Source organism: Grus americana, chromosome 28, assembly GCF_028858705.1.
Source record: "Grus americana isolate bGruAme1 chromosome 28, bGruAme1.mat, whole genome shotgun sequence".
NCBI classification, from domain to species: domain Eukaryota; kingdom Metazoa; phylum Chordata; class Aves; order Gruiformes; family Gruidae; genus Grus; species Grus americana.
In genome coordinates, this window is record NC_072879.1 from 4,825,440 (window position 1) to 4,850,887 (window position 25,448).

A 25,448-nucleotide genomic window follows, 5' to 3' on the forward strand; every position below is an offset into this window, starting at 1 on the left:
GGGGCTGTGGCGTGATTCCTCGTGTGGAGTCCGGAACCATCCCACCGAGGGATGCGGAACAGCTGGGCAGCGCCTGGGAAGACCCCGCCGACAGTTTGGGGAGGATTCCTTCCAACCCAGCGCAGGCAGGAAGGGCCAAACTCCCCTCGTTTTGTCCCAACGAGTTGGGAAGCTGAAGCTCTACCCGGTGAAGAGCATCACCTGAGTTAGGGACAGGTTAAAGGGAGATAACACGTGCGGGTGAGAAAGAGGGACCCCAGGCAGGGGGAAATATAACCCCACATGGCATAAATATTTTGCTGCTTTTTTCCTTCTCTTCAGCACCGCAGGAGGCCATCGCTCCACCTCCCTCAGCTTCAGCGTAGGAAAGCTCACACAAATCAAGCTGCTCTGTCCCCACACCACCTCGCCTGGCAGCTACAGTTGCTGCCAAATTCCCGGCGCATCCCGAGCTCGTCTGTCCCCTCCATCAGTCGCAGGCAGGGACAGGCAGGATGGCGGCAGAGCTAGACCCTGGATGGATTTGGCCCCCCGTGTTCCTGGTGTGACAGGATGAGTTATCAGCTGTTGGGGTTTCCATAGCAATCGTTTCAATTTTTAGCACCAATACTGGCTTTTGCCAGACTGGAAGGGAACACTGGGGAGCCTGATTAACATATTGGCTTGCCTAGGAAACTGGCTTATTGCCTTTTTTGCTTAATTATCTCATGGGGTTGATAACGAGGAGGGGAAAGTGCTGGAAAACCTCTCCCAATGCAGCCTTTCACCCCAACTACTAGGGTTACCTCCTAGAGCTGGAAAGGGCACTGCTGTGCACTCACTTCTTAGAAACAGAGCAACCAGATCCCGGGGGAACAGTCTTGGGCTTAGGAGAAATTATTTCCATCCACAGAGAAGGTAATTTCAATAAGCGGTGGGTTATCGGAGAGATTGTCTCCTCCCCAAGCACCCATGGGGGTCACAGACGCTGACCTGTGCAGGAGGGCTGGGGGATCTCCAGGACGCCGTGGCCATGGAGCAGGTTGGTTTTGGCCCCGAGGTGCCCCGTGTGCCTCGGCAGGGAGCCCGTCAGAGGGGACGGCATGGCGGGAGGCTGCGGAGGTCCGTGCGGCAGACACACAGGGGTGAGCGGCATCCCTCACTAATGGAGGACGCCGGAGGGTCTGGCAGCTCCGAGGTCTGAGATCCAACAGGAAAATTTGAGGTTTGCAAGTTCAAGTAGAGGCTGCTGCAGAGCGAGGAGGAGGATGGTTAGGCTGGTATCTTTTGGGTTTCTCTGAAGACACAGATCTCTCTTTTCTTGGGTTTTTCTCCAGAGCATTTTTTCTTCAGAAAAGCTCACGTCAGTCATCTGCTCTTCCCAAGCATCTCCCAACAAAAACATGAGTGATCGGATCTGGTGCTGTCCAGTTTCAGTACAAAACCACACCCAGGCCTCAGCGCCAAAGCCTCCCCAGGCCAAAACGAAGCACCCAGCATTCAGCCATGAGCGGGATGCAGGGGGAGCCCCCTCCCCAGCCCCACAGTCTGGGCCAGGTTCCTCAGCAGGGAGGGTGAGCAGGGCCCGGCTGCGCTCCAGGGTGGCAGAGGGGCCGGCAGAAGGAAGCAGGGCCTCGGGAGAAGCCCCCGGGGCTGACCCAGGCCGACACCGGGCACAGCGGGGCCTGGCCTGGGCATCCACCTGCCGCCATTTTGGAGGCACCACACATCACTCCCAGGGGGATGCTGCTGCCGCCACCGGCCCGGTCGCTCTGTCTCTTGCTCGCTGCGGTGGGACCTCTCCAGCGCCGCTACCTCCGGGCCCCAGTCCTTCTTTCTTTTTTTTTTTTTTTTTTTTTCTTTCCTCCCCGCCCCCCGTTAGGTTTAGCGGGGCGCTGTCTCTTTAAGCTGTCCTGGGAAGGTGGTGCCGGGCGAGGCGGGGCTACTGCGCCTGCGCGGAGAGGCCGCGGCCCGCGGGGAGAAGAGCGCGCGCGCGGATTGGGCAGCGCGTGCCTCTCGCGGCCCCTCCCCCGCTCGCGGGCGTCACGTGACTCGGACGGCGGCTCCCGGCGCGGTGGACGCTGGAGGCCAAGATGGCGGCGGAGCTGGTGGAGGCGAAAGTGAGTGAGCCGTGCCCCCACCCCACCGGCGGGGCCTGGGCTGGGCCGGGCAGGGTGGCACCCGGCGCGGGGACCGCGGGTGGGCGGCACGGCTTTGGCGCTGGCCCCGGCGGCGAGAGCTGGAGGGGGGGCGGCGCCCCGGGACCGTCCCCCCCGCCCCCCCCCTTTTACCTCAGGGGCTGCCCCGCCCCGGCCTCCGAGCCCGGCCGCGGCCCCCGCTGGACCCCGGGCCTGGCCTGGCTCGGCTCGCAGCCCCGGGCAGCCGGCCGCCCCTAGGCCTGTCCCTCGCCGCCGGGCCGGGCCCCGGCCTCCCCCGCAGTTAATTCCTAGTGATTAATTAGCGCAGGTGGCTTCCCCCCGCCACCCGGCAGAGCTCCTTCCCCTGCTCCCCGGGCCCTTCTGCCTCCTCTCCGCGGTGCCCCGGCCCATTCGTGCCCGGTGCCCGGTTCCTCCTCCGCGGCCTGCCCTGGGCTCCCTGTGGCCGGTTTGGGGGCGCGGCCGGTGGGGCGCGGAGCGGAGCTGTCCAGCCGGGCCCGGCGGGCGGAGGGCTCGGGAGCCCTCGCAGTGACCCCGGCCGGTTTCACCCGTCTCGCCGTGGCTTGGGGGGGTGGCGGTGGGACGAGCAGTGCCCGGCGCTGGGGGTGTTGGGGCACAGCCCCTGTCTTTCCATGGCGGAGGGGCCTGGGGCTGCCTCTGAGGCTCCTCCGCGGTGGGGTGAAGTGTCACGTCTTCACAACAAACATGCCTGAAGATGTGTTGTGCTTCCAAGGTGTTCTGTACACCCTATTGGGCCTTCTGGTTGAAAGAGCCCCCGCTCTGCTGTGGGTCTCTCCTTTTCCCTCTGGGTCCCCAATTCACTGGCATCTCTCTGGGACCTGGGACTTCTCCATGTCCGCTGTTGGTGCGTGGCAGCGCAGAGGACGGGCTGGCGGCCCTTGAGCTGGCTTCACCCAACAGCGCCATGGGGAAGCTGGTGCTAAGGGTGGTACTGAGCATCGCCAATGGACGTAGAGTGTTTAGCGCCTGCAGGATCAGCTCACCAGCGAGGATGTGGCTACATCCCTGCAAAAATAAGATTTGGAGAGGCTTGTTTTAGGAGGCACTGCCCTCTCCCTGCTCTTGGGCTCATCTCGGTGTTCTGAGCTGAGCCCAAGACCCCTGCGGAGGAGGTGTGCTTCCCAGGCGTCATGGTTGCTCTCGTACGCAGGTGCTGGTTGAGCTCTGTCCAAGGCTTCCTTGCTGGGAGGAGTAGGCTTTAGCGTTAACATGATCTCTCTACTGCTCGTTCTGTCATGCGGGTCCAAGCCTCAGTGACGGGTTTTCTTTGTCTGAGGCTTGTTCTTCTGTTACTGCTCAAATCTGGTTATTCTTCTGGATCTTAAATCCTTCTAAATGTAAACTGCAGAAGACCGTCAGCTCAAACTCTGCTTTATACACCAACAGTCCCAAGTGACCAGCGGTGTAGAAGCAGTGAGTGGTGCGACTTCCCTGGTACCGCACTGTTGAAGCGTTTATACCGCCTTCATGTATTTATCTTTGCAAATACGCTATTTATCCTCAAAGTGCCTCAGAGAGGACAATATGCTCTCCGTTTTGGAGAAAACAGACACAGAAACTAGATTTCTCCAAGGTCGCACGGGTGGTATCTAGTGAAGCAGCAATATAAATCCAGATCTCTTGAATCCTGACTTTCTAGTAATTAAACATCCTTTCTCTCCTTGTTTTCCTCTCATCAAAGGTATTTTGGGACACACCACAACTGCCAAAAATTTTAACTACAACCAGTGACATTTGTTTAACATCTTTGGAGCTTCCAGATTAAATGACAGGTTTCATGAAAAAAGGAGAAAATAAAATGACATTTTCTCTATAGTCTAATTCCCATACATGCAAAAGTGGTGGTTAAATGTTTCTGGAGTCAGTAGTAGCTTTCTTAATTTAAAAAAAAATATCCTTATCTGTTTTATTCCAGGAAATTACAAGGCTACTTCCACAGAAATCTGTCTTTTATGCTTTTTTTTAATTATTATTATTATTTAATCCACAGACAAGGGTTGGAGTGTCAGTTGGGGAAGAGAGACCTGCTGGGTCTCTGCTTCTGGGTTTTTAACTGTGGGACAGCTGGGGTTTCTTCTGGAATTCCTGTGTTTTCCACAAACCAGGAAGGATATTGAGTGAATTTGTGTGGGTACCTATCAAGTATATTTTCAGGGCAGCTTGAATATTCAAACACACATACTTGATAAGCTTGTCTTGTGCATTCATAATGCGGCTTTGTCATGAGAGAACTGAAACATCAATCTCACCAGACTCTTACAGTAGTTTTAACAGAAATAATTTCTAGATCTTAGTCTGAGGGAAAGTTGCTGTATAGTGTAGTATGGTCTTTGAATCTGCTGACGGTTACAGGCCTTCTGAGTTTCCACAGGAGCAAGAAAGTAAATTTTTGAAGACGGAGATAGTTTTTTACTGCTTATCAAAACACTGAAATCGATAGTAGCAATGCAGCAGCAAAGGCAGCTACTGCTGTGATCATGCGGGAGTGCTTGGCAAAACACCCAAATAGAGTTTGGAGGCATTGTTCTCATGGGAACGTATTGCTTTCTTTAATAGTCTTTTAATATCTTTCCATGGTCTAAAATGCATGATATTTTGTAAAGATTCTGTGTAGGTAGGAAGGATTCTGGAGGGGGTTTTGCCCATACAGATAATATACAGTTCTCATTCGCGTTCTTCCTTTGCCTAATGCTGATAACGTTTTAGATGAAGTTTTTAATGTAGCTCTCTTACCCAAAGGTGCCTGGGAAGTTTGGATGCTTTGAACCTCTGTGGTAGAGGAGTTAATGTGCTTCTTTCCTGTGTGGGGCCTGCTGTTAGAGATGTTTTCCTTTGTGGTCGCTCTTGCTTCCAGTCAAACTGCCTTGAGGATGCTTAGCATTTATCACAAATGATTTTTGAGTAATTCATTGACTGTCGTGGTGTTTCTCTGATTTTGGTGATCAATTTCAATTGATGGTCTCCTCTGTATTTGCCTTGCTCAAACAAGTCCCTAAGAAATGGGATGCTAATCAGGTGAATAACAGCTGATTTAAACAGAAGGTTTGGTGTCTGTCTTATAAGGATTTTCTTAGTATTTTGGATTCCGGTGATAGAGTATAGTGCGAACTGATGCTTTGCCTTTTTATAACTGTAAGAACATTTTTAATTTTTTATCCCCTAGAACATGGTGATGAGTTTCCGAGTCTCAGATCTTCAGATGTTGCTGGGTTTTGTTGGCAGGAGTAAAAGCGGACTTAAACATGAACTAGTCACCAGAGCATTGCAATTGGTCCAATTTGACTGCAGCCCTGAAGTTTTCAAGAAGATTAAGGAGCTCTATGAGACTCGCTACGCCAAGAAGAGCTCTGAAGTCGCGCAGCCTCAGCCACAGCAACACCGGTCTCCCGAGGCACTCTCCATACATTCATCGTACGACCGCGGGAGCACCGTTGCTCGGACTTCTATCTCCACTACTAATATTGACTATCCTGCGCTCTATGGGAAATACCTTAACGGACTGGGAAGGTTGCCACCCAAAGTTGCGAAGCCTGAAGTTCGGCTGGTGAAACTTCCCTTCTATACGACCCTGGATGAACTGTTGAAGCCAACAGAATTGGGTGAGTTTTCAGTACGCTGGTGCGCGTATGATCAACTCGGTCTGGGAGAGAAAAGTGAAACAGGTTTAAGTGTCAAAAAGGTGACGGTGTTTTCAAGGTTCTGTAAAGTTGTATGACAGAGAGACTGATTAACGTGGTTGTGGATACCTTCCTCTCTCCCCTCAGACTTAGACTTTAGAGAAGAATATTTATATCTGTTTTTTTCCCCTTGCCTTAGAACAGGAGTGTGGTCACTTTTTGAGATGTAATTTGAAAGCCTGTCTTGTTTGGCTGTAGCTTTCATATCCTTCCTTGGAAATGCTGCTGTGTTGCATGTTGCAGTGTCTTTTGCTGTGAATCATAATATGCCTTCGATCTCCGTAATTTGGCAGTGTATTGATGAAAATCTTTCTGTGTTGGTGTCGCACCTGTGCTAAACAAATATACTGACATATTCTACATTGAAGCTATTTTTCAGTGCTTAAAATACCTGACCTAAAGCCTCCTATGGATGAAAGAGGGTGATACACACATCAAACAGTATTTCTGATGTGGTTTGTTTTTTTTTTTTTTTTTGTGCTTGTCACAGTTACTTGTATGTATTCTGAGGGGCAACTAGGAAAACTGGAAGAAGTGCTTTTTCCCACCCTGGGGCTAGGAGACTGATTTTTCATTCTTTTAATTTTGAGAAACAAAGAGTGTTGTCATGGATGTTAAATATAATGTCCTTGCAGTGAAGGCAGTGTATACAGAGAAGTATCGTTGTAGTCTGCTGAGCAGTGTCTTATGAAGTCAATAATCAGGCTTCACTACTAAATGAACCTAGAACTTGGGAAGCTGGTCTGTCTTTGCAGAAAAAAATGTTTGATGTGGATTGGAGGAAAAAAAAGATAGATGAAGATATGGTTGTGCAGGTGGGAAAAAAAAAAAGACTAATTCATTAGACTTTGTGTAGTTTTCATCTTCATTTGGAGGCATTAAATATGTTAGTGCTGGGACCATTTAAACAGTCAAGGAGTGACTGCCAGTGTAAAGCTAAAACCTTTTAAATGCTGTTTGGGGAATGGGTTAGTTCAGTCTTAAACGTGGAGTGGTGTTTGTTAGTCAGGAACGCAAACGTAGTATTTTGAGGGGAAAATGAGTTTTCAAAATGTGGAAACATCCAGAGAGAGGAGAGGAGCCTGGATATACTTTGATTAACAGATTTTGTTAAAAATTGACATTAAATTTTCTACATCAGACCAGAACTGAGGTTTCATTAAATTGAGTATCTCACCTCGGTTAGCCAACACCTCCCTTGGGTCAGCTTGTTCCCTAAAGCATATTTGACTAATTTTCCCTTTTGATGAGAGTGCTTTCTGGTTAACCGTGGGGGATTGGTGGTGAGTAGCTGGGTATGAACAGATGTTCAGTCTTCATTGTCCCAGTTGGCTGTTCAGAACCTAACGACATCTTCTAGACACTTGTTTAATTTTCCCCAACCTGGTGACCTGCAACTGTAATTCCTTCTGCCTATGCCAATGTGAATAAAGGAGCATTTGTTTCTCTGTAAAACGGGTTATTTCAACACTGCATGGATGTAAACTGCTCCCCATTGCAACCTCGAACAGCCGGGTGCTGGAATAACTTCTGACGTTAGAAGTTATGCTTGTATGAGGCTTTGCTTAGTGTGGAAGAATGATAAAACAAAGCACTCTGAGGAAAATTGAGTGTTTTTCCATACGGAAGCTGCGTCAGTTCATGCTTTGTTGCCCAGATTTCACTTTCTGTGTTTGGACTGAGCATAAGCTCCTTGTCAGCCTCAGGAACTCATAACGTGGAAGTACCTGAAAGAGGTTTAAGATCTTGGATCCATTTAGAAACACCCAGCTGCTGTTGTAGTTCCCCATTTCCTGAGGCTACAAAAGAGGCATTTTAAGCATATAGCCATGGTGGGAATAGGGGAAGCTTAATTTATATGTTCCAGACTTCAGTTGGAAGCATCTTTATTAATGAAAAGGCTCCTTTGCCTCTTTGAGATGATTGCCTTGACATCAAAGGTGAGGTGGGCAATGCCTAATTTGGTCTGTAGGCAAGCAGAGTCCCTGAAGAACTATCACATTACTGTTATACTTGTAGACAAAGGTGGCTTCAGCTAAAAGCAGATAGATTAGCTCCACTGTGAACCAGCTAATATCTCGTATTTGGTAACTGCACACACAATTCCAGTCAATTGAAGTATTGAGTTTAGCATCTGAGTTATCTACATGAAAACAGCTTCTGCCACAGCTTTCTCGTTTGGTCTAAGGATGTCAACATGAAAGAATGCTTCTAATTTACTGAAATTGCCGCAAATCTCTTGAGTAGATAAAGCTTAAAATTAAGATTGATCAGATACCTTTTTAGAGAGGATGAATACTAATATCTTTCCTGCATTGTATTTTAAGTAGCTAACAGGTGGGGTATATGTGTGAGCTCTGGGGTATCTGAGCACCTTGCTGATACACGTACTTATCCTCTGGCACCTTTTTGGGTGAAAGCAGTGTGAATATAGTTTTTGACAGTAATAGTGTGCTGTAAGTAATTCTGAATGATTGTTTTGTTCCGAATGTTAGCTGTGACAGCCTGTACTCGCTGGAGATACTGAGGCTTCTGGTCTTCTCCTGGAGGCATGCCAGAGGAGATCTTGTGGTACAGCTGTGGGAGCAGAAGGCCATGTAGGCTGGGAGGTCCTGCTGCTGTCGGTGTAAACAGGACTTGTTTGGGTTTTTTTTCCCTTTGATAATACCTGCCTTGCAGTGGTGGCGAGGCTCTTCTCTCATGTGCAAGTAGTAAAACTGCTGCTCCAGCCCCCTCCTCCTCTGAAGCCAGACTTCAGTCGCTGTAAACAGGGCCACCAATTCTGTGGCAAAGGCAGCCACCTTCCTCTGATGGCAGAGCAAACACCACTGCGTTGAGCCATCTCCAAGGAATCCCAGCAAAAGCATGCGCTTGAATTGTTGCTATATCCACCTAAACAAACTGTGGCATGCATTAAAATGAGTGCTTCTGCCGCTTACGAAAATAAAAGATGTCATACTGTCAACTTGCCCTGTCTCCCCAGGCCCCTGCATGAACACAAATGACCTTCAGTCCAGTCAGAGTAGTTCCAATAGCCCAGGAGGAAAGAAAAAAAGCCACCTATATATTGTATTGTGCCCCGAGGTGGGCTGTTTTGGAGGTGTAGGGATGTGAATGAGGACTCACAACAAGCTCCTCAGGCCTACAGAAGCTTCCTGCCAGCAGCTCACCTCTACCTGATCTACCTTTGGGATCTAGTTGGATGAGGCTTTGGGCAACCTGGTCTAGTGGAGGGTGTCCCTGCCCATGGCAGGGGGGTTGGGACTACATGATCTCTGAGGTCCCTTCCAACCCAAACCATTCTATGATTCTATGATCTCCAGCCATGGTGATGACAGTATGATCTCTCTTTCCTGGGAGTATATAATGCCTTTAGCAAGTTTGACCAGTAAGTATAATAGTAAGGAATGTTACATTTAAAAAAAGAAATAAACCAAAAATCCCCTTGTTGCAGGGAAACCCTAAAACCCAGAAATCAATGCAGTCCTCATTTTGCATGGCGTGGTCTAGCCTGCCAGATGGAGAGCTGCAGATGAGGTTGGCTTCTCAGGGTGGGAATCCACTGCAATTACCTTGGGCTAAAGTCTTGAGTACAATGTGCCAAGACCTTTTGGGTTTTGGAAGTTTTATGTCTTGACTCGTTCTGAGGATTGCTGATTGAGCTCAGTCTTAAATTGATTTCCTGCTATTGTGAACTGTTAAAATAAATTGATCCCAGCAGCTGTTTTACAAGTCAAGGAGCCGAGTTGTGTGCTGGTTTTGATGCTAAAAAATTTTGCTGGAGAGGCGATAGCAAATTTGTTGGGTACTTCACAGGTTTTGACTTCTGTCACTGATGGCATCCTCTAACGGTGCCAGTCAGTGCCATGGGCAGCCTGCTTTGAGCAGCCAGGCCCTCTTTTTTGTAAAAGAAGGGTGAGCTGATATAAATGCAAAATAAAACATGAGCAACTTCTCAGTCTTTCTAATCAGGTTTGCTTTGTCTTTGTGTAGGTCAATAATCAGGGACAGTGTGTCTATAGACAGTTACTTAAGCAACAATAGTAAAATGATTTTTTGTTGTTGTTATCGTTCATCACATTGTAAAAATACCAGTCTGTATGAAATGCTTTGCTTCTGGATGGTTGTTTTGGTCAAGAGACATTTGGATGGAAACTAGAATTAAATTAAAAGTCCATAAAGATACCTTTTTATTATTTCTGAAAGCCCTTTTTGCATTTTTAAAGCTGAATTACCAAAGGGAAATATCCGTAGTCGGTGACTCAGATTGTCACCGTGTCTTCCAAGATCTTAGAGCTGCTGAGGTTTTATCCTTCTTTCATCTCATCTTATTCACAGACAGTAAAGCACACTTTCCTACTTCTCAAATTCTGGTATATTGGCTTTGAATAAACTTAGCAATTGAAGTGATGCAAAGAAAAACACGCATTTTTTGCTAAAAAGAAATTTAAAAAAAGCTGGTTTATCACTTCCTGTTCTTTGTGTTTATCCTGTGACTTTCACCAGCTCAGGGCCTCGACTTCAGTTGGAAACGTGTACTGACAATAAAACTTGACGCGTTTGAATTTAATAAAAGGTACTAAACGGAAGTCATAACGTGTTTTCCACATCTCGGGCTTCATTTTAACCACGTGAAATGCATTTGATCTTAAAATTGTCAATGGATAAAAGGCCACAATTAATGCTGGGTTCTCATTTAAGTGTTTCTGAAAGCGGACTACTGTAACACCCTACCTATAAATGCACCCTCAAGGTCATGTGTTTCAGTTGTGTTTTGTCTCTTACGGCTGTTTTTTGTGATGCTTTTTTTTATTATCTAAGCTGATCTTTTTGTTGTTGTTTCCTTTCTTTTCTAGAATCAGTCTGATCAGTCTGGTGGTTTCATGCTTTCGTGTCACGTATAGGTCTCTTCTTATGCTTCTTTCAGTTCTAGTCTCCACACTGTGATGCCACTCATGGTTTGTTCTTATATGAACATAGGATTGTTGGCTTATTGATTATTTGAGGGGAGGAAAAAGAAAGAAAAAAAAAAAAAGCGGGTCCAAATCCACTGTGTACTGTTAGTGTGCTAACTAGCAAAACAGGCAAGGAATAAATGAGCAAAGCTGTAATCAACGGTAGATTTACCAAATTGCGTGATAATTGGAGTTCTCTATGGGAGAAAAGAAGACTTAGAAGTAAGCAGAACTCAGAAGATAAAAAAAATCACCTTGTGCTAAGCAATGTATGAAGAGCTAGATATTATCAGTTTGATGTACAGTCTTTTTTTCCTCTTCAGTTCCACAGAATAATGAGAAGCTTCAGGAAAGTCCGTGCATTTTTGCATTAACACCAAGACAAGTGGAGTTGATCAGAAATTCCAGGTACTTCTCATTGAGTATTAACAGTTCGAAAAAATGTAGCTGTATAATTCCTCTGTGTTCCCTCTCTGTGGAAGCTTTTGTTCTCTGCAAGGAAACACAGTTTGTTTGAGGACATAAGCAGACAGGCTACTTCTCATGTAAAGCAAATAGCTTTGGGGGAGGTGGGAGGTACAATTTTACCTATTTAAGTCCCTAATTTTAACTTCTGCTCCTCTAATCTTCCTTTTGAATTGTACCTTTGGGCAGGAAAAGCAGTATGAAATTGTCGATGACCTAAATTCTCTGCTGAGCTTGTGTTGTGAATATTTGCAGATTTTTCTTTGCATCGAAAGTTCAAAAGCTGTACGTGTAATGCTGTTTGCATCTGAAAGAAAGCTTCCTTGTTGTAAAGGATGCTATAGTAACTGCATGAGAAAACATCTTGCACCGATTAGGATTTACCCTGACCTCTGTCATGATGCAACTTTTGATTCAAGCAATGCAACGCCCGAGAGATGTCAGTGCAGGCAGTAAGGCTTCCTCTTTTGCTGACCTGCCCCCTTGGTCCTTGCTGCCATACAAGGACAATGATGCAGAAGAGGTCCTCCAAAACAAAGCGTAAAACCTTTAAATATTTCTCTTCACAGTAAAATCATACTGTTATCATAGGGTCGGAGAAAGATGATGTTTCTTGAATATGCAGTGCTTGATTACTGTTGTGATCCCAGTAGGTCAAGAGAAGCAGTGTAGGGGAAGCTGTTTGAAGGCTTAACAGAAAGGAAATGATATTCCACGAAGTCTTTAAGGGTGATAAAAGACTACACGTGCTGTAGCTGATTCTTGGTGCTCTTTTCTCCATATAGTCAGATTTGTGAGAAAACTTTCACTGTCAGTAACACAACTTAAATATTTCATAGCAGGGCGTTTCAGTGAGAATCTAGAGTGATCACTCGGTGCAGGTCCATCTGCTTCCACGGCTTGCGGGTGGTATCCAGATATGTTCCCCCAGATCTAAAACTGCCACATCAGCACCAGTCTGTCCGCTGAACTGAGGTTCCATCCCCTCCACCCCTAAAATCAAGACTAATTTTGGATCTTATCTAAAGCCTTGTGTCTTGTGCAGAAATCAGAGTATGTTTTACACCTGTGTGCAAAGACTCTGAATAAAATACCCTTGTTCTGGGATATGTTGCTTTCCTGATACCAGTTGAAATCCTGTTATGAATAGTACTACTGAAGTTAGCGATACTAAAAGCTGTTCTGCTGGTGCCATAACACTCGGTTCCTTGGTTTGCATGAACAGCTTTAGCTGAATAATTGAACAAAGGGAGTCTTCAAAGAACACTGTCAGGTAGACCTGACCTTAAAACCTAGTTTTTGTAAATGCTTACAAATCAGCAAAAGGATGCCAGGCAAATTGATATCTTTCACCCAAAACTTTTGCAGTTTTGAAAACCCACGGAAAGGCTGTAGGGTGGGGAAAAAAACCAAAACCCCAAAACATTATGGAACCACTGATATTTGCAGAGGAAATTGTACAATTTAAATAAAATTCTGTAAAGTAATTCTTTAAAGGTTTATATAAAAAAAGAACTAAAACTCTTAAGTCTGGCAAAAGCGACAGCTGATTTTGGTTGTTTTGGGGTGGTTTTGTTTGGGGTTTTTTTAAATAATTAATGTGAAGTTTCTGTTTCTTCTTTAATTTACTAGGGAGTTGCAACCTGGTGTGAAATCGGTTCAGGTTGTGCTAAGGTAAGTCTGTGCATGGGGTTGATTTAACATCAGGTGCAGAACAGTGGAGGAGGGAATGCACTACCAAAAGATAGTAACTTTCAGTGTGGTTTTCGTAGCTACAAAGATAACTTACAGTAAGTTGTTTGTTCACATGCCTAACGCAAGCACCTTAAACTCTACTTTCTAAACTCTTCCTACACGCATTGCTTGAGTTAGAGTTGCAGTAGAAAACAACAGTGTGTCAGATTTTGCTGCCCAGGTATCAAGCCTGCATCCGATCTGGGAGAGCCGAGTGGAATTGGCTTTGCTTTGGCCAGATGAGGGAGCATGGGTTGGTGTGGTGATGGTTGGCTGCTGGTAGCTGTTGATGTGCAGAGAGCTTTGAACCTGCAAACAGCATGGGGATATTGAGAGACGTGTCGTTTCTTTACAGAATCTGTTACACAGACACTAGTTCTCCTCAGGAGGATCAGTACCCTCCGAACATTGCAGTGAAAGTGAATCATAGTTACTGCTCAGTGCCGGTAAGTCAGCTCAGCCAGGAGGTGTGACATTGCAACTTTGGGAGGACTTGTGTAATTTAGAAAGAAATTGTTTTCCTGATGAATGCAGACAAGAAGCCAGAGTATAAAAGTGCACTGCTTAGTTTAAAGCTAATTTTCTAATGGATTAGCTATGTTGTTAATAAACTGTTCTTGCAAAAAGACTCGCTCCTTTTTACTTTGCGCTTGGTCTGACTGTTCACCTCCCTTCTACCCCTCTCCTTGAAAACTGTGGGTGAGTAGAATTTAGTGAAGCTGATGAATAGATGTGCCCACATAAAAGCATCTTCATTAAAAAAAACCCAACCAAACAACAAAACCCACCAAAACAAAAATGTATTTAATCTTTCTGCCTTAGGGCTACTATCCATCAAACAAACCTGGAGTGGAACCTAAAAGGCCCTGTCGTCCCATCAACCTTACCCATCTCATGTACTTGTCCGCAGCGACCAATCGCATCACCGTTACCTGGGGGAATTATGGGAAGGTACGTGCCGAAGGAAATCACACAGAACGGCACGAACAAGTGCAAAAGAGCAGCCTCACTCATTCCTTCCCTTCCTTCTCTCCCTAGAGCTATTCCGTGGGGCTGTACTTGGTGCGGCAGATGACCTCAGCGGAGCTGCTGCAGAGATTGAAAACCATTGGGATCAAACATCCAGAACTCTGCAAAGCACTTGGTGAGTATGTTTGCTTATGAGGTGGCTCAGGGAGGTCTGCTGTGTGCCTGTCAGGCTGCAGCGTTCCTGATAGCCAGGCTACTAGAAACATGCTTGGAAACAGCTGCCAAGCTTTATATGATGTCTTTCCTCCAGTTGTATAAAAACACTTTTTATTTGAACAGATTTGCTAAGCTGCATGTCAGTCGTGTGAAATTGCCCCAAATCTGTGTGCAAGTGCAGCGCTTCTGCAGCGCGTGTTTCTCCTGGCTCTGCAGAAACTCTGAATCACTTTAGTTGGATTTAGAATTTGTCCCCAGGTCGTATCGTGGTGAGTGCCGCTGAGGGCCAGTGTCGTTCTGATGCGAATGGCTTCATGCCTTCACCTAATTATGAGCTGACGAACATTACCGCAGCACCTCGGCCTTGACCCGCACTATTTCCAAAGGAGATTTCTGGAGCAAGGGATCCTGGTGAAAATGTCCTGCTGCCCGTGAACCCTAGGGGCTGGCAGTGGGATTTCACCACCAGCACTTTCATATGCGTTGAGAGCTTCAGAGAAGAGATGATCCCGAGCGATGCTTATCCTAGACCACTCAGGTAAATCATCATGGTATGAGGCAAATGCAAAACATTATTGAAAATGAGGGGAAACTACCTTTCCAAGGTAGAATCTGACTTGCAGCTCATGAGGGTCTGGAGGATTTCCAGTTATTTAATGTTACTGGAGAGAGTGTTCTTACTATTTAGTTCTGCATGGGAGAACTAGCACCATGGATTGCGATGGTCTTTAAAACATACTATTCAAGTCATGGACAACTCTTGCTGAGTATAAGAAACATGATCTTGAAGATAGATTGTCATTCGTAGTGGAGATGACGATTTCGGGCATGTCCAGTCTTCAGACACCTAATGCACACTGCGGGGCAAGCTGCTGCTTCAGCCAAACGTTTGATCTTCGTGCTAAGTGCAGCATTTCTGCTTCTATATCTGTGTGCCACACCAAATAATGTCCAGGGCCGTCTTGATCATATTAGACCACTCTGACAGCCAGCACTTGCCTATTGACATAAGAAAGGAAAATTTCCATTTGTTAAATATCCATCATCCTCAGAAGCCCAGGGCACTGGCTGTGCTCCTTCTTTTTTTTGCTGTTCAGTAGAACCTTAAATGAATTGAGCAGAGACTGGCTCTTGAGTTGTCCTAAACTGCAGAGGATACTCTCATTCTTCTCTGACACTTCTTGAAACCAGGCTCAGCAGTATGTGCCGTTCCCTTTAAAGCGAGCACTTGTAGGATGGGCTCTCAATCCAGGAGTGGCAGGCAGAGGTTCTGAAAGCAGCTGTCTTCCCTTTTCCGCTCGGTAACAAGCGTGTGCATCCAGTTCTTCTGAGTTTGATAACTAACGGCTTTGGCTGGGCTTTGGGGCAGAGATTTGGTGGCCTTAAACTTAACTAAACAGGAACGTTGCCTTGTTTTGCTTCCTTTGGCCCGTTACTGCTTGGAAGTTGTTTGGACATCTCAAACTGGCAAGCACAAGTAAACTTTGCTTTTATAGCTCTGGTCTGTTCTGCAAATGATTCCATTTCACGTTCATTGCAATATCCTTCAGTACTCACTAAAGCTACTTTTGACGTCGGTTGCATCTCAGGGCTGACTCATCTTCCTTTGCATATGCTTCTGCTGACTTTAGTATAGGAACGTTGTCTGAAAACAGAGATGCTTACATACGTGGCCGTAGATCCAAAAGCAGTCTTAAACCAGCTTGATTCTAATCAGGAGGTCCTAGAAAATGCCCATTTCTCCTTCCCATGTATCATAGTAATTGATGCACAGAGAATGCTCTTACAAAGAACATTATGAAAAATTAAGCTTGGCTGAAAAGTCTCGTAATGTGAAGAAAACAACACCAAATCTTGTAATCTTGTGGGAATTTCACATCTGAGAAGTCACTCTCTAATTAGAGCTGTGTGTTGCAAAACTGCATGTAGGCTCATTGTCTGGAGACATCTTGTTATGATCTGAAAAGGTCAAAATAAATGGTTGACTTGCTCCAAAGAAAAATGGTGATAGAAGTGTCAAAGGCCTTTTCAGACAGCAGTGTTAGCAGCAGCTACTCTTCAGGAGTTGTGCAGTAGTTTAAAGCTAATTTTCTGTGTTGATTCCGCACCTTGATGCGGGACCTGCGCGTCTGCTGCTCTTCTTGGTTTGCCTGCAGCTCCTCTGGGTTTTCCTTTCAGGATGCAGCAGCAGGGGCAGGATTGTCTCCCTCCTTTCCTAATGTCTGATTCTTTACAAATATACGCTGCATCGCTGCTTGTGACTGTTTTTGCATGGCTGCCTTGCTCTTTGAGCTGTCTGCTCTGGTACCTCTGGGTCTGCTTGCGGTTCCTGTGAAACAGTTTGCTGCAATAAATGAGCTGGCCAGCATATAAGCTGAAGAGTTACAGCTCAGTAGCCCTAAGAGGAGACTTGTTTATTTGATGGGGGAATAATGGGATGTGGTTGGTTTCCTGTCAATTTGACTGTATCCCATGTTTGCTCATTTCTGGGGGGACTTTCTCTGAATTTCACGGGGCAGTGGGAGGCAGTTAACCCTGTCCTATTGCCACTGCCCTCGGAAGGGAATAAAATCCATCAGGCTTATGCTAAACACCAAATAAGCCTAAATTGACTTTGTTCCAGAAGTCTTGCCAAGTGCTAGAGCTCTATCCATCCGCTCTTTCCCTTCCTACGGGAAGCCCGGGTGTGTGGGCGTCTCAGTCCCCTCCAAAGGGAGAGAAATTAACTCCTGGTTGGCTGCCTTGGTGTAATATTAACGTGAAAAAGCTGGTCAGCAGTGGGATTTCCTCTATGTACCCCAGCTGCCCAGCCTACCATTTGTAAATAAGAGGTGGAAGGGTTGCTAAGAGAGCATTAACAGTGCAGCTAGCAGGTAGCACGCAGACAGTTGCCCTCACCCCAACACCTAAGTCTATCCCGCCTCCTTCATTTGGTCTGCTTGGATGAGAGGCAGCAGTGCTGTTTGGCTGGGAGACCTGAGTCGTTGGGATGGGGGTTCTGTAAGAAAACGTGGTCCTGGCTGGCCAAAAAGTACTCCAGCTGGCCTGTAGACCATGAACTGCCTCATCATGCACAAGGTTTTTGGCTGGCCAAGCAGTGTCTCTACTGAGCTCCGCAGGTTGCGCAAGCCTGGTCCAATACAACAGCTTTCTCTCTCCGGTGTCCTCTGTCCCTGACTGGCAGAGGTTGTCGTCTGTGGGGAACGTGACTCACGCGCAGCCAAAGGCTGTCAGTGAGCTTCTTGACCTGTGCTACACGTTGTTTCCGAAGTTTGAGTTTGCATCTGTTAAATTTTGTGCCCTCTACTCTTACTGCAGTAAAAGAGAAGCTACGCTTGGATCCAGACAGTGAAATTGCTACTACGGGTGTTCGTGTCTCTCTTATCTGTCCGGTAAGTCTTTGCAATATATTTTAATCTTGTTTTGTCAAGAAACTCTATTCTACTGCCAGACCAGCTTTGCAAGCTAACGAACCTTTTTGCTTAGGAGGAGAACTGTCTGGTGATGCCTTGGGCGGGTTTTATCGCTGATCTTCTGCTCTTTGGTTCAACAGCTGGTGAAGATGCGGCTGTCTGTCCCATGCCGGGCGGAGACCTGTGCACATCTGCAGTGCTTTGATGCAGTCTTCTACCTACAGATGAACGAGAAAAAGCCTACGTGGATGTGCCCTGTGTGTGACAAACCAGCACCCTACGACCAGCTAATTATTGACGGGTGAGTACGCACGCTTCTCTGTCCTCAACCCCTTTCTTTTTCCCCACTGGGTGCAGCATCTTGTCTTTTGCTCTGTGCATCTGATTGAAGTTCACCTCAAAACAAAGTGGGAAGCTTATTCTGCTGGGGCATAATATTCTGACTTAATTGTCTCGGTGTGTTAGAGCAAGGCTTGACTGTTTGTCTGCCGTTCTTAATTTTTGGATTACCCTAAAGCATTTTGAGAATCGAGCATTTACTGCCTCGCTCTTTTCATCAGGCTGATGAACCTGCACAACTAGCTGCCTTGGCTGACCGATATCATGCTGCATGGAATAAACCACTTTATAGGCACCCGATAAGGTGATTTTTTTTAATAGGAAACATCTTCCTCTTTTCTCGTTGGTGTGAGGTGCTCATCAGCTCACGAGCAATTCTTGGCACGCTGTAAATGTGATTGGGGGATCTTCTCTGCCAGCTCTTAAACTGAACGTCATGCAACATATACCCCCTGAGACAGAGGTACAGATGTAGTATGTGGAAAGACTTTTGTACAGTCCGTGTGACTGTTCCAGTACAATTTCTGTGACCACTGTGAATATCTTAGTGTCAGGGATGGGAAGGATGCCTCAGTAGGGATTGTTTCTGTGTATTGCATACCTAGAGGGGGAAAAAACCAGCAGGTTCTGATGCACTGGAGGGACAGAATTCAAATGCTTTGGATGTATTGTCCAGGCTGGAGGTTTTGTGGATCTGCCTGGGCCCCCGCCCTGGTTCCTCTGGGGACACCCAGTGGTGGCTGATCCTGCTAGCAGGCTGAGCCTGCGCAGCAGGACCTTGGGGTGCTCAGTGGGCCCTGGGAGCTCCCTGCAGGGGGTCACCAGCTCCCTTGGTGTGAGAGGGGACACCAGTGCACTTGGCAGGCAGATGGGGTACGCTGAGAGGGACTTGGCTTTTGGTACAGCAAATTTAGAGTGGGTTGGTGAAGGGCAGACGGCAAAGACCCATGCATTTGGGTCTGGCTGCGTCCTGGGGCTGCTGCCTGCCCCGTAGTGGGCCAGAAGGACAGAGCCACACCAGCATCCCGATTCTCGGTGTTCCCAGCGAGGCAGCCCCTGTCTCCTGCATGAGGGATGTTCTCTTTCTGCTGTCTCATTTTGAATGTGGCGTCGTTGCTGTAAAAGCACAGGAGGGGATTAAAGCAAAGTAAATTCCAAACAGCATTTGGAAAAGGGTGAGGCAAGAAATGCATACCCTGAGCCCTGCCAAGGGTTCTCCGGCCGTGAAGTGGGGAAAGGTTGCTTTAGACTTGGCACTCAACTTGTCATCTGGTTTTCAGTTCATATGGGAATGGTGTTTCCCACATCTCTGGACTAAGGTTAGTTTACCTTAGCCTGTCTTGTTACCAAAGAGAGGAGCAGAGGGCTCACCGTGAGCTAGAAGAGCTTAACTGTGCTACCGTTCATCAGTACAAGAACACTTTGGAGGTGATGCTTGTATGTCTGAGTGAGGTTTGATACCGGAAAACTCGAAAATGTAGTTGTGTGCCAAGGGGATTACTCTACAAAACAGGAGATCTCCCTCTCCTTGTTGCAGACCCAGTGGACAGAGTCCTGTATGCAAATGCAGAACGAGCTAGGCTGACAGCAGGGGCCACCTGAGGCAAGCCAGAAAGCTGGCGACGATGCTTGTCAGCTCCAGAAATATGGGTTCCAGAGGCTACCTCAAGAGAAGAGTGCAATAAATTGCCTGGCTTTTGTCCAAGAGTGAAGGAAGGAACAAGGAATGAGTTAATGGGAACAGTGATCTCCACCCACCCCTCAGATGAAGCTTTGTTGCCTCAAAATGCAGGGAGTCTGTTTTATGACTGGGACCACCGACATCCGTAGCGGTGCTAGCCAAACTGAGAGCAACCCTGAGGACTGGTGGAGCAAGATGCATGGTTGTTGGCTTCTGGAAAATGATCTCCACCCTCACGGCTTCTATAATTGGCCTCTAACGCAGAGGCCTTCAAAAGTAGGGAGAGTTTAGAGAGAAATTGTTCAGGTGCATCCAGCTCTTGGCACACGAGGCAAAGAAGCGAGCAGACAAGTCTCCGCCTGGGTGGTATGTTCCCAGGGCCAGGCTGATAATATTCTGAGCGTTGCTGTGTTTGTAGGTACTGATTTGATCCAGGAGCTGTGGCTTTTTAGACAGTCTGAAGCAGCCTAGGCATAAGTTTGCTTTGTCCTCTGGCCAACACCAACAGGAAAATCCAGTTCCTTTGAGATCTCTAACGAGGCTGCTGAGATTGAAGGGGAAGGTACGAGGGGTTGGACTGTGGAACCTCGATGGGTCAGCAATGCAGGTGTCCCTCGAGGAGGAGGAGGAGGAGGTCATCACTGGTGAAGGCTCAGCAGATTTCTTTCTCCCTGCTCTGCAGTGCTCAAGATTGAGTTTCAGTGCTGGTTCTGTTGGATGAAGGTAGTCTTCAGACCTCCCTGAAAGTAAGCTGGAGGGAACCTGGCAGTCACAGCTGGATGTTTAGTCAAAAAAGGGGTGTAGGCTCCTGAGGAGGGAGGCAGTTGGTCGGGTCTGAGATCCTCTGGGCCTTGTCAGCTTTTTTGGAATTGCAGCCTTGGTGGTTGCTCTGCTGGATGACAGGACCGTCTGTGGAAACGCGTTTCCTACTCGAGCTGGGAGACAGCAGAAACTTTCTCCCATAGATGTGCCACAAATAGTCTTCCTGAGCTTGTGAGATTTTTGCTATTGGTTCTCCTTTATACTGAAAGGAAATGCTCAAATCCAAAAGTCAGTAAGGCTTTGCCGAACAGTGGTTCTGATAGCGTGTCCAAGTAACCATCCCAGGGAAATGGTGGGACGTAGCAGAATAAAGCAGGTGCCCAGTTTCTGAGACACAATGAGCCAGAGCAAGGGCTTCGTTCTGGTTAGTGTCTCTGCAACGAGGGATGACTGCCATCGAGGTATCCACACTGGGTCTGTTTTCAGTGGTGAACACGTCTTTTTTTGCTGTTGAAGGAAGCTGTCTGTATTGTTTTGGTGGCTGCTACGGAGGCTTTGGAAAATAAAAATTGGATGGAAGTGAAGTGCTGCTTGTTGGATTGCTTATTTCCTAATGTCATTGGATATTTTGTCCTTTGCTAATGCCTTGGTGTGAATGTACCTGCACCAGCCCTGACATAGCTCTAGATGGGGCGTCAGACGTCTTGTCTGGAAGCGGTACCGCAGACTTGGGAAACTGGGTGAAGAGGCAAGACTGTCTTTTAATTGCAGGTGATTAAAATGTTAGTTCACAGTTTGGGTACGTTGTCAGAAGGGACGAGGATGGCTTGCGCTGTCAGAACCTGTACTTGTGTTATGGGAAATAAAACAAGCCCTGTACTGCAAGGACTGTCTGTTTGGCAGCCTTCTAATACCAAATTTCTTTTAAATTTAGGGCTGTTTAAGGTGAAGATCCAGGTTGATGGCCCATCACTAAATGCATCCTGCTGATTGCCTCGAGCTTAATAGATGGCATCTTTTCTCCTGTCCAGGCTCCTGTCAAAGATCCTGACAGAATGCGAAGATGCAGATGAAATAGAGTACCTGGTGGATGGCTCCTGGTGTCCCATCAGAGCTGAGAAAGAGCGGAGCTGCAGCCCTCAGTGTCCAATATTAGTTCTAGGTGAGTATCTCTGGCACTAAAGACTTTAAATTACCGTAGATTCGCACAAATTGGAAAACTAGACTTCCCCAGCTGGCTTGGGAAAAGCTGTGTGATACCTTAACATGAGTTTGGCTCTCGGAGAGCTTCCTCTGGTTAGCCCCTTCGTTTTCAGCCTCTCCAGAAACGAGCGGCATCGCCAGGGTGCATCGCATCCCTGCGGAGGAGGGCCTGGCCCAAATTGGGTTATTCCGCAAAGCTGGGTGGCTGCCAGTACAGCGTCAAACAAGTTTGTTAGTAGATGCACTTCTGCAACGACCCCCGAATGTCATCGGCATGACCAGCCCAGAGCAGCACTGTGCTACTTTTGTGGGAAAAGAGGATTTTCACTAGAAAACTGTCTGTTGGGCAGCCCACGCGAGGCCGGGTCCCTCTGGCAGTGGTGATGGCGACGGGCTGGGCAGCGTTGCTGCGTAACTTCTCGCTTCGGCCGAGCCCGTTCCCGGGTCTCGGGCAGATGCCGTTGGGCACTAAGTTCTGACCCCAGAGCGAGCATTGGGTTTGTGGCATCGGCTCTTTTTTTTTTTTTTTTTAGGCAGAGTTTGTTTCACGCACCTTTGCCTTTTAGACTGGACATGAGGGACCATTTCTTTGCCGAGAGGGTGGTCAGACCCTGGGACAGGCTTCCTGGAGAGGCAGTCGATGCCCCAAGCCTGTCGGTGCGTAAGAGGCGTTCGGACAATGCCCTTAACAACAGGCTTTAACTTCTGGTCAGGCAGTTGGACCAGATGGTCGTTGTAGGTCCCTTCTAACTGAAATTATTCTATTTTACGTACCACACAGCCATGAGAGACTGAGTATTGGAACGTTCCCTAAAATGGGCGTTAAGTGTCTTAATGAGTCTTCTCTTCCAGGTTCTTCGGATGTGAATGGGCTGTTGCCCACTCCGAACGGTAACGGTGAGAACGGCAAGGCCACTGCCGACGTTGTGGATTTAACACTGGACAGCTCATCATCGGAGGAAGAGGAGGAGGAAGATGAGGAAGAAGATGACGATGATGAGGGACCCCAACCAAAACGACGCTGCTCTTATGAGAAAGGTTTAGTTTCTGCCTGCTGACTGCGGAAGCAGCTCTGAATCTCAGAACGGACAGACTTGAATACTCTGGTGCTTATTAAACTGGAGGAGGGGGAGAATGTCCTCTCCCACCTCATCTCCCTTCCTCCCTGATCTCCTTTGACTTTCCTATTCCAAATTAATCATTAAAATGAGAGAAAAAAAAGAGAAAGAAAAAAAAAACCACAACCGCAAACAAAAAACAAACCATTGAGCTGCTTCTTGGTTGGAAAACGACCCCACTCAAAGCCTGACCCTGAACTGGAGTCTGAAGTAAGGAAAGTGTCTTAAGCCAGGCAGTCAGAATCCGCAGCTCGCTGGTCTCTGCTGCCCTTCACCAGGACGGTTGGAATCGGTGGAGTTCACCTGCAGATCTACAGGACATCTAACTCCCGTGCATCTCCAAAGCTGTGTGCATTTTTATTGTCTTGTTAAATAACCATTCCTTAATTAATCTAAAGTTTTTGCTGGACGTGTGAGTCCGGGGTGGGGAGGGAAGGCGGGGGGGGGGGGGAGAGGGAGAGGAAGAGGGGTGGGGGGGTGAGGGAGGTTTGTATAACCCAGCAAGCATAGAGGGGATTTTTAGGGGTGGGGACGGGGGGCACGGGGTGAAAGGGAAGAGACGTACGATTGAAATCGCACTGTTCTAGATAGGAGCTCCAGCAGCTCTGCACCTCATGTAAAGAGACACGTTTTGAATCTTTTAACCTAATCCGAAGGTAATGTAGAAATTGTGCGTAGTGAATCGTTTTAGTTGAGCAGAAGCCATGGGGAGGGCGGGGAGGGCTCGAACCACAAATCTGTTGTATTTTTGAAGTGCAATAACTTGGTGTTTTTGAAGACTTAAAAGGGCTGCGCATTCCCTTTTCTTTGAGAAGGCTTTGTTTCTGGAGGCGGTGGCAGTGACCTGCAGGACAGCTGGACACCTGGCACGTGAGGAGGAGCGGGGTGGGGGGCGAGGGATGCTTGGGCCTTCGAGAAAATGCCAGGTGGGGGAATCTCAGTTTCTAGCCAACTACCTCGGTAAACTCCAATTCAGGTTTCTTTCAGTCACGAACCAGCGTGCGGCCCGGCACCGGCGCTGCTGGCGGCACTGTTGGCAGGGTGTTGAGGACAGAGCCGAGGGACGATGCGTGGAGCCCTGCGACCACGTGTTAACAGCCTCTGGACTTTCCACTTCTCTGTTCAAGACTTTGGTCCCAGACCCAAAGCTACTGCTATGCTCTTGATGGCAAAATGTTGTTGCTTTTGAGTTTCCAAATGGTAACCTTTTTGACTTTGTCTTAGGGAATTTTTGTAATTAACTTTGCGTCAGCAGCTCTGCTGTTCCCGCTAACGCCTCTGAACTCTCTTTTGCTTTGGACCTCGCTGACTTTTCTCACGTGTTAGCTGAGAATAAACGTTGCAAGGAGGAAGCTGGCCTGTGCCTCTGCCCCTCGCCGTGCCACGGGATGGGTGACAAGCAGGAGCGATGTCCCCGTGCCCAACGTCGGGGCGTTCCTGCCGCTTGAGCAGCGTCCAGCCGCGCTGTGCCGAGACCCCCGAGCTCTGGGCAAGGGGCTCCTGGTGTCACCGGGCACTGCCCGAGCCCGGCGCAGGGGTGTCCCTGCACCCCAAACCCTTCAGCCCTCGCCTCCCGGCAGCTGGGGCGTTGGGGGGAGGGGGGCGGCGACGGCAGCGAAGTGGCAGAACCAAAGCGACGGCGCTTTGAGAAAAAACGAAGCACAGCCAATCTCATGTCGTCAGAAAAGCCACCAAGGTCCACCCAGAACAATTTTAAATCCTTGTCAGTGACTTGCCCAAAAGCATCTAGGAAGAAAGCAAAGAATTATCCTCTAAATGCTGTTGAGCAGGAAGCTTCGACCTGGCACGTTTGGAGGTTTCCCCTCCAAATTCTCCCCCGTCTCTCCCGCGTGTGGTGTAGGATCCCCGAATCCCCGGCCCAGCGCAGGAGGGCACCGGGCTCCGCATCGGGCTGCGGGCGCTGGCGGAGGGAGCGCCCCTCGCTCCCGGCCCTTCCTGCCCTTCTGCGTTTTGTCTCGGAAAACGAGAACTTGAAGGCAAAAGGCGGGGGGGGGGGGGGGGGGGGGGGAATTAAAGAACCCCCCACGGTTTCTCCCCAGGCACCTTGGGAGGGTGTCCCGGCCGGTGCAGGCAGGGACGGGCAGGGGGGAGCGGGCAGCAGGCAGGGAGGCAGCCGCATCTCGTTCGCTCTTCCGCTGTTTCCAGTCTTGCTTCCACGGAGAAACTCTTACTTGTATGACACAAGACTTTTCTTTTTCTTCTCTTTTTTTTTCTGTTTGCGTGTAAGCAATATGTTTTCAGGTTTAAACGGGGGCGGGGGTGGGAAAGGGGATTAAAACACAAAAAAATAAAAAACCTGGGTAGAGCTCAAAAATTAAGTTTTACTGTATAAAGTTCTGTGGCTCGCATCCCTGGCTGCACAGTAGCTTTAGAGTCCAGTTTTTTCTAATATTTGTATTCTAATTTAATTGCTTTTAAATTTTCCAGGCCAAGCCACTGTTTGGAAACATCATGCTTCTGTTACTGCTTTCTGTTTGAGTTGGCCAGCTCTTCCTGTACATATGTTTTTTCTTATATCCTGTTTTTTTCTTTTTTTTGTAAAGAGAAGAGAAAAAACAAAAAGAAAATTATTTTTCTTTCCCTCAGTACACATTCTTCAAAGTTCAAATTATAGTGTTTGTTAAATAAAAAGAAAGATTTACATTTAATTCGGTGTCAGCTTGGTGGGATTTCTCCCTGGGGTCCCTCCTCACCCCAAAATGAGCTGGGGGGGCCTGTCTGTGCATGGGGCAGCCCCCG

The 25,448-nt window shown here is 47.7% G+C and overlaps 1 protein-coding gene across 2 annotated transcripts; it reads left to right on the forward strand.

Annotated features, from left to right (window-relative positions):
- The first annotated feature begins 1,967 nt into the window (after nucleotides 1–1,967).
- PIAS4 (protein inhibitor of activated STAT 4) lies at nucleotides 1,968–25,350 on the forward strand. 2 transcript variants are annotated; one of them, XR_008574275.1, is made up of 12 exons: nucleotides 1,968–2,099; nucleotides 5,320–5,755; nucleotides 11,112–11,196; nucleotides 12,886–12,927; nucleotides 13,343–13,433; nucleotides 13,810–13,938; nucleotides 14,026–14,131; nucleotides 17,491–17,564; nucleotides 17,726–17,886; nucleotides 21,399–21,529; nucleotides 22,423–23,035; nucleotides 23,504–25,350. XR_008574275.1 is itself a non-coding variant. In XM_054805187.1 (11 exons), the coding sequence occupies exons 1-11, from the start codon at nucleotides 2,073–2,075 to the stop codon at nucleotides 22,626–22,628; spliced, it is 1,488 nt and encodes a 495-aa protein (XP_054661162.1). In that variant the 5' UTR covers nucleotides 1,968–2,072; the 3' UTR covers nucleotides 22,629–23,106. The 2 variants fall into 2 exon arrangements, 1 of the variants encoding a protein (XP_054661162.1); XM_054805187.1 differs by lacking the exon at nucleotides 23,504–25,350 and having other exon boundaries at nucleotides 22,423–23,106.
- The last annotated feature ends 98 nt before the right edge of the window (nucleotides 25,351–25,448 follow it).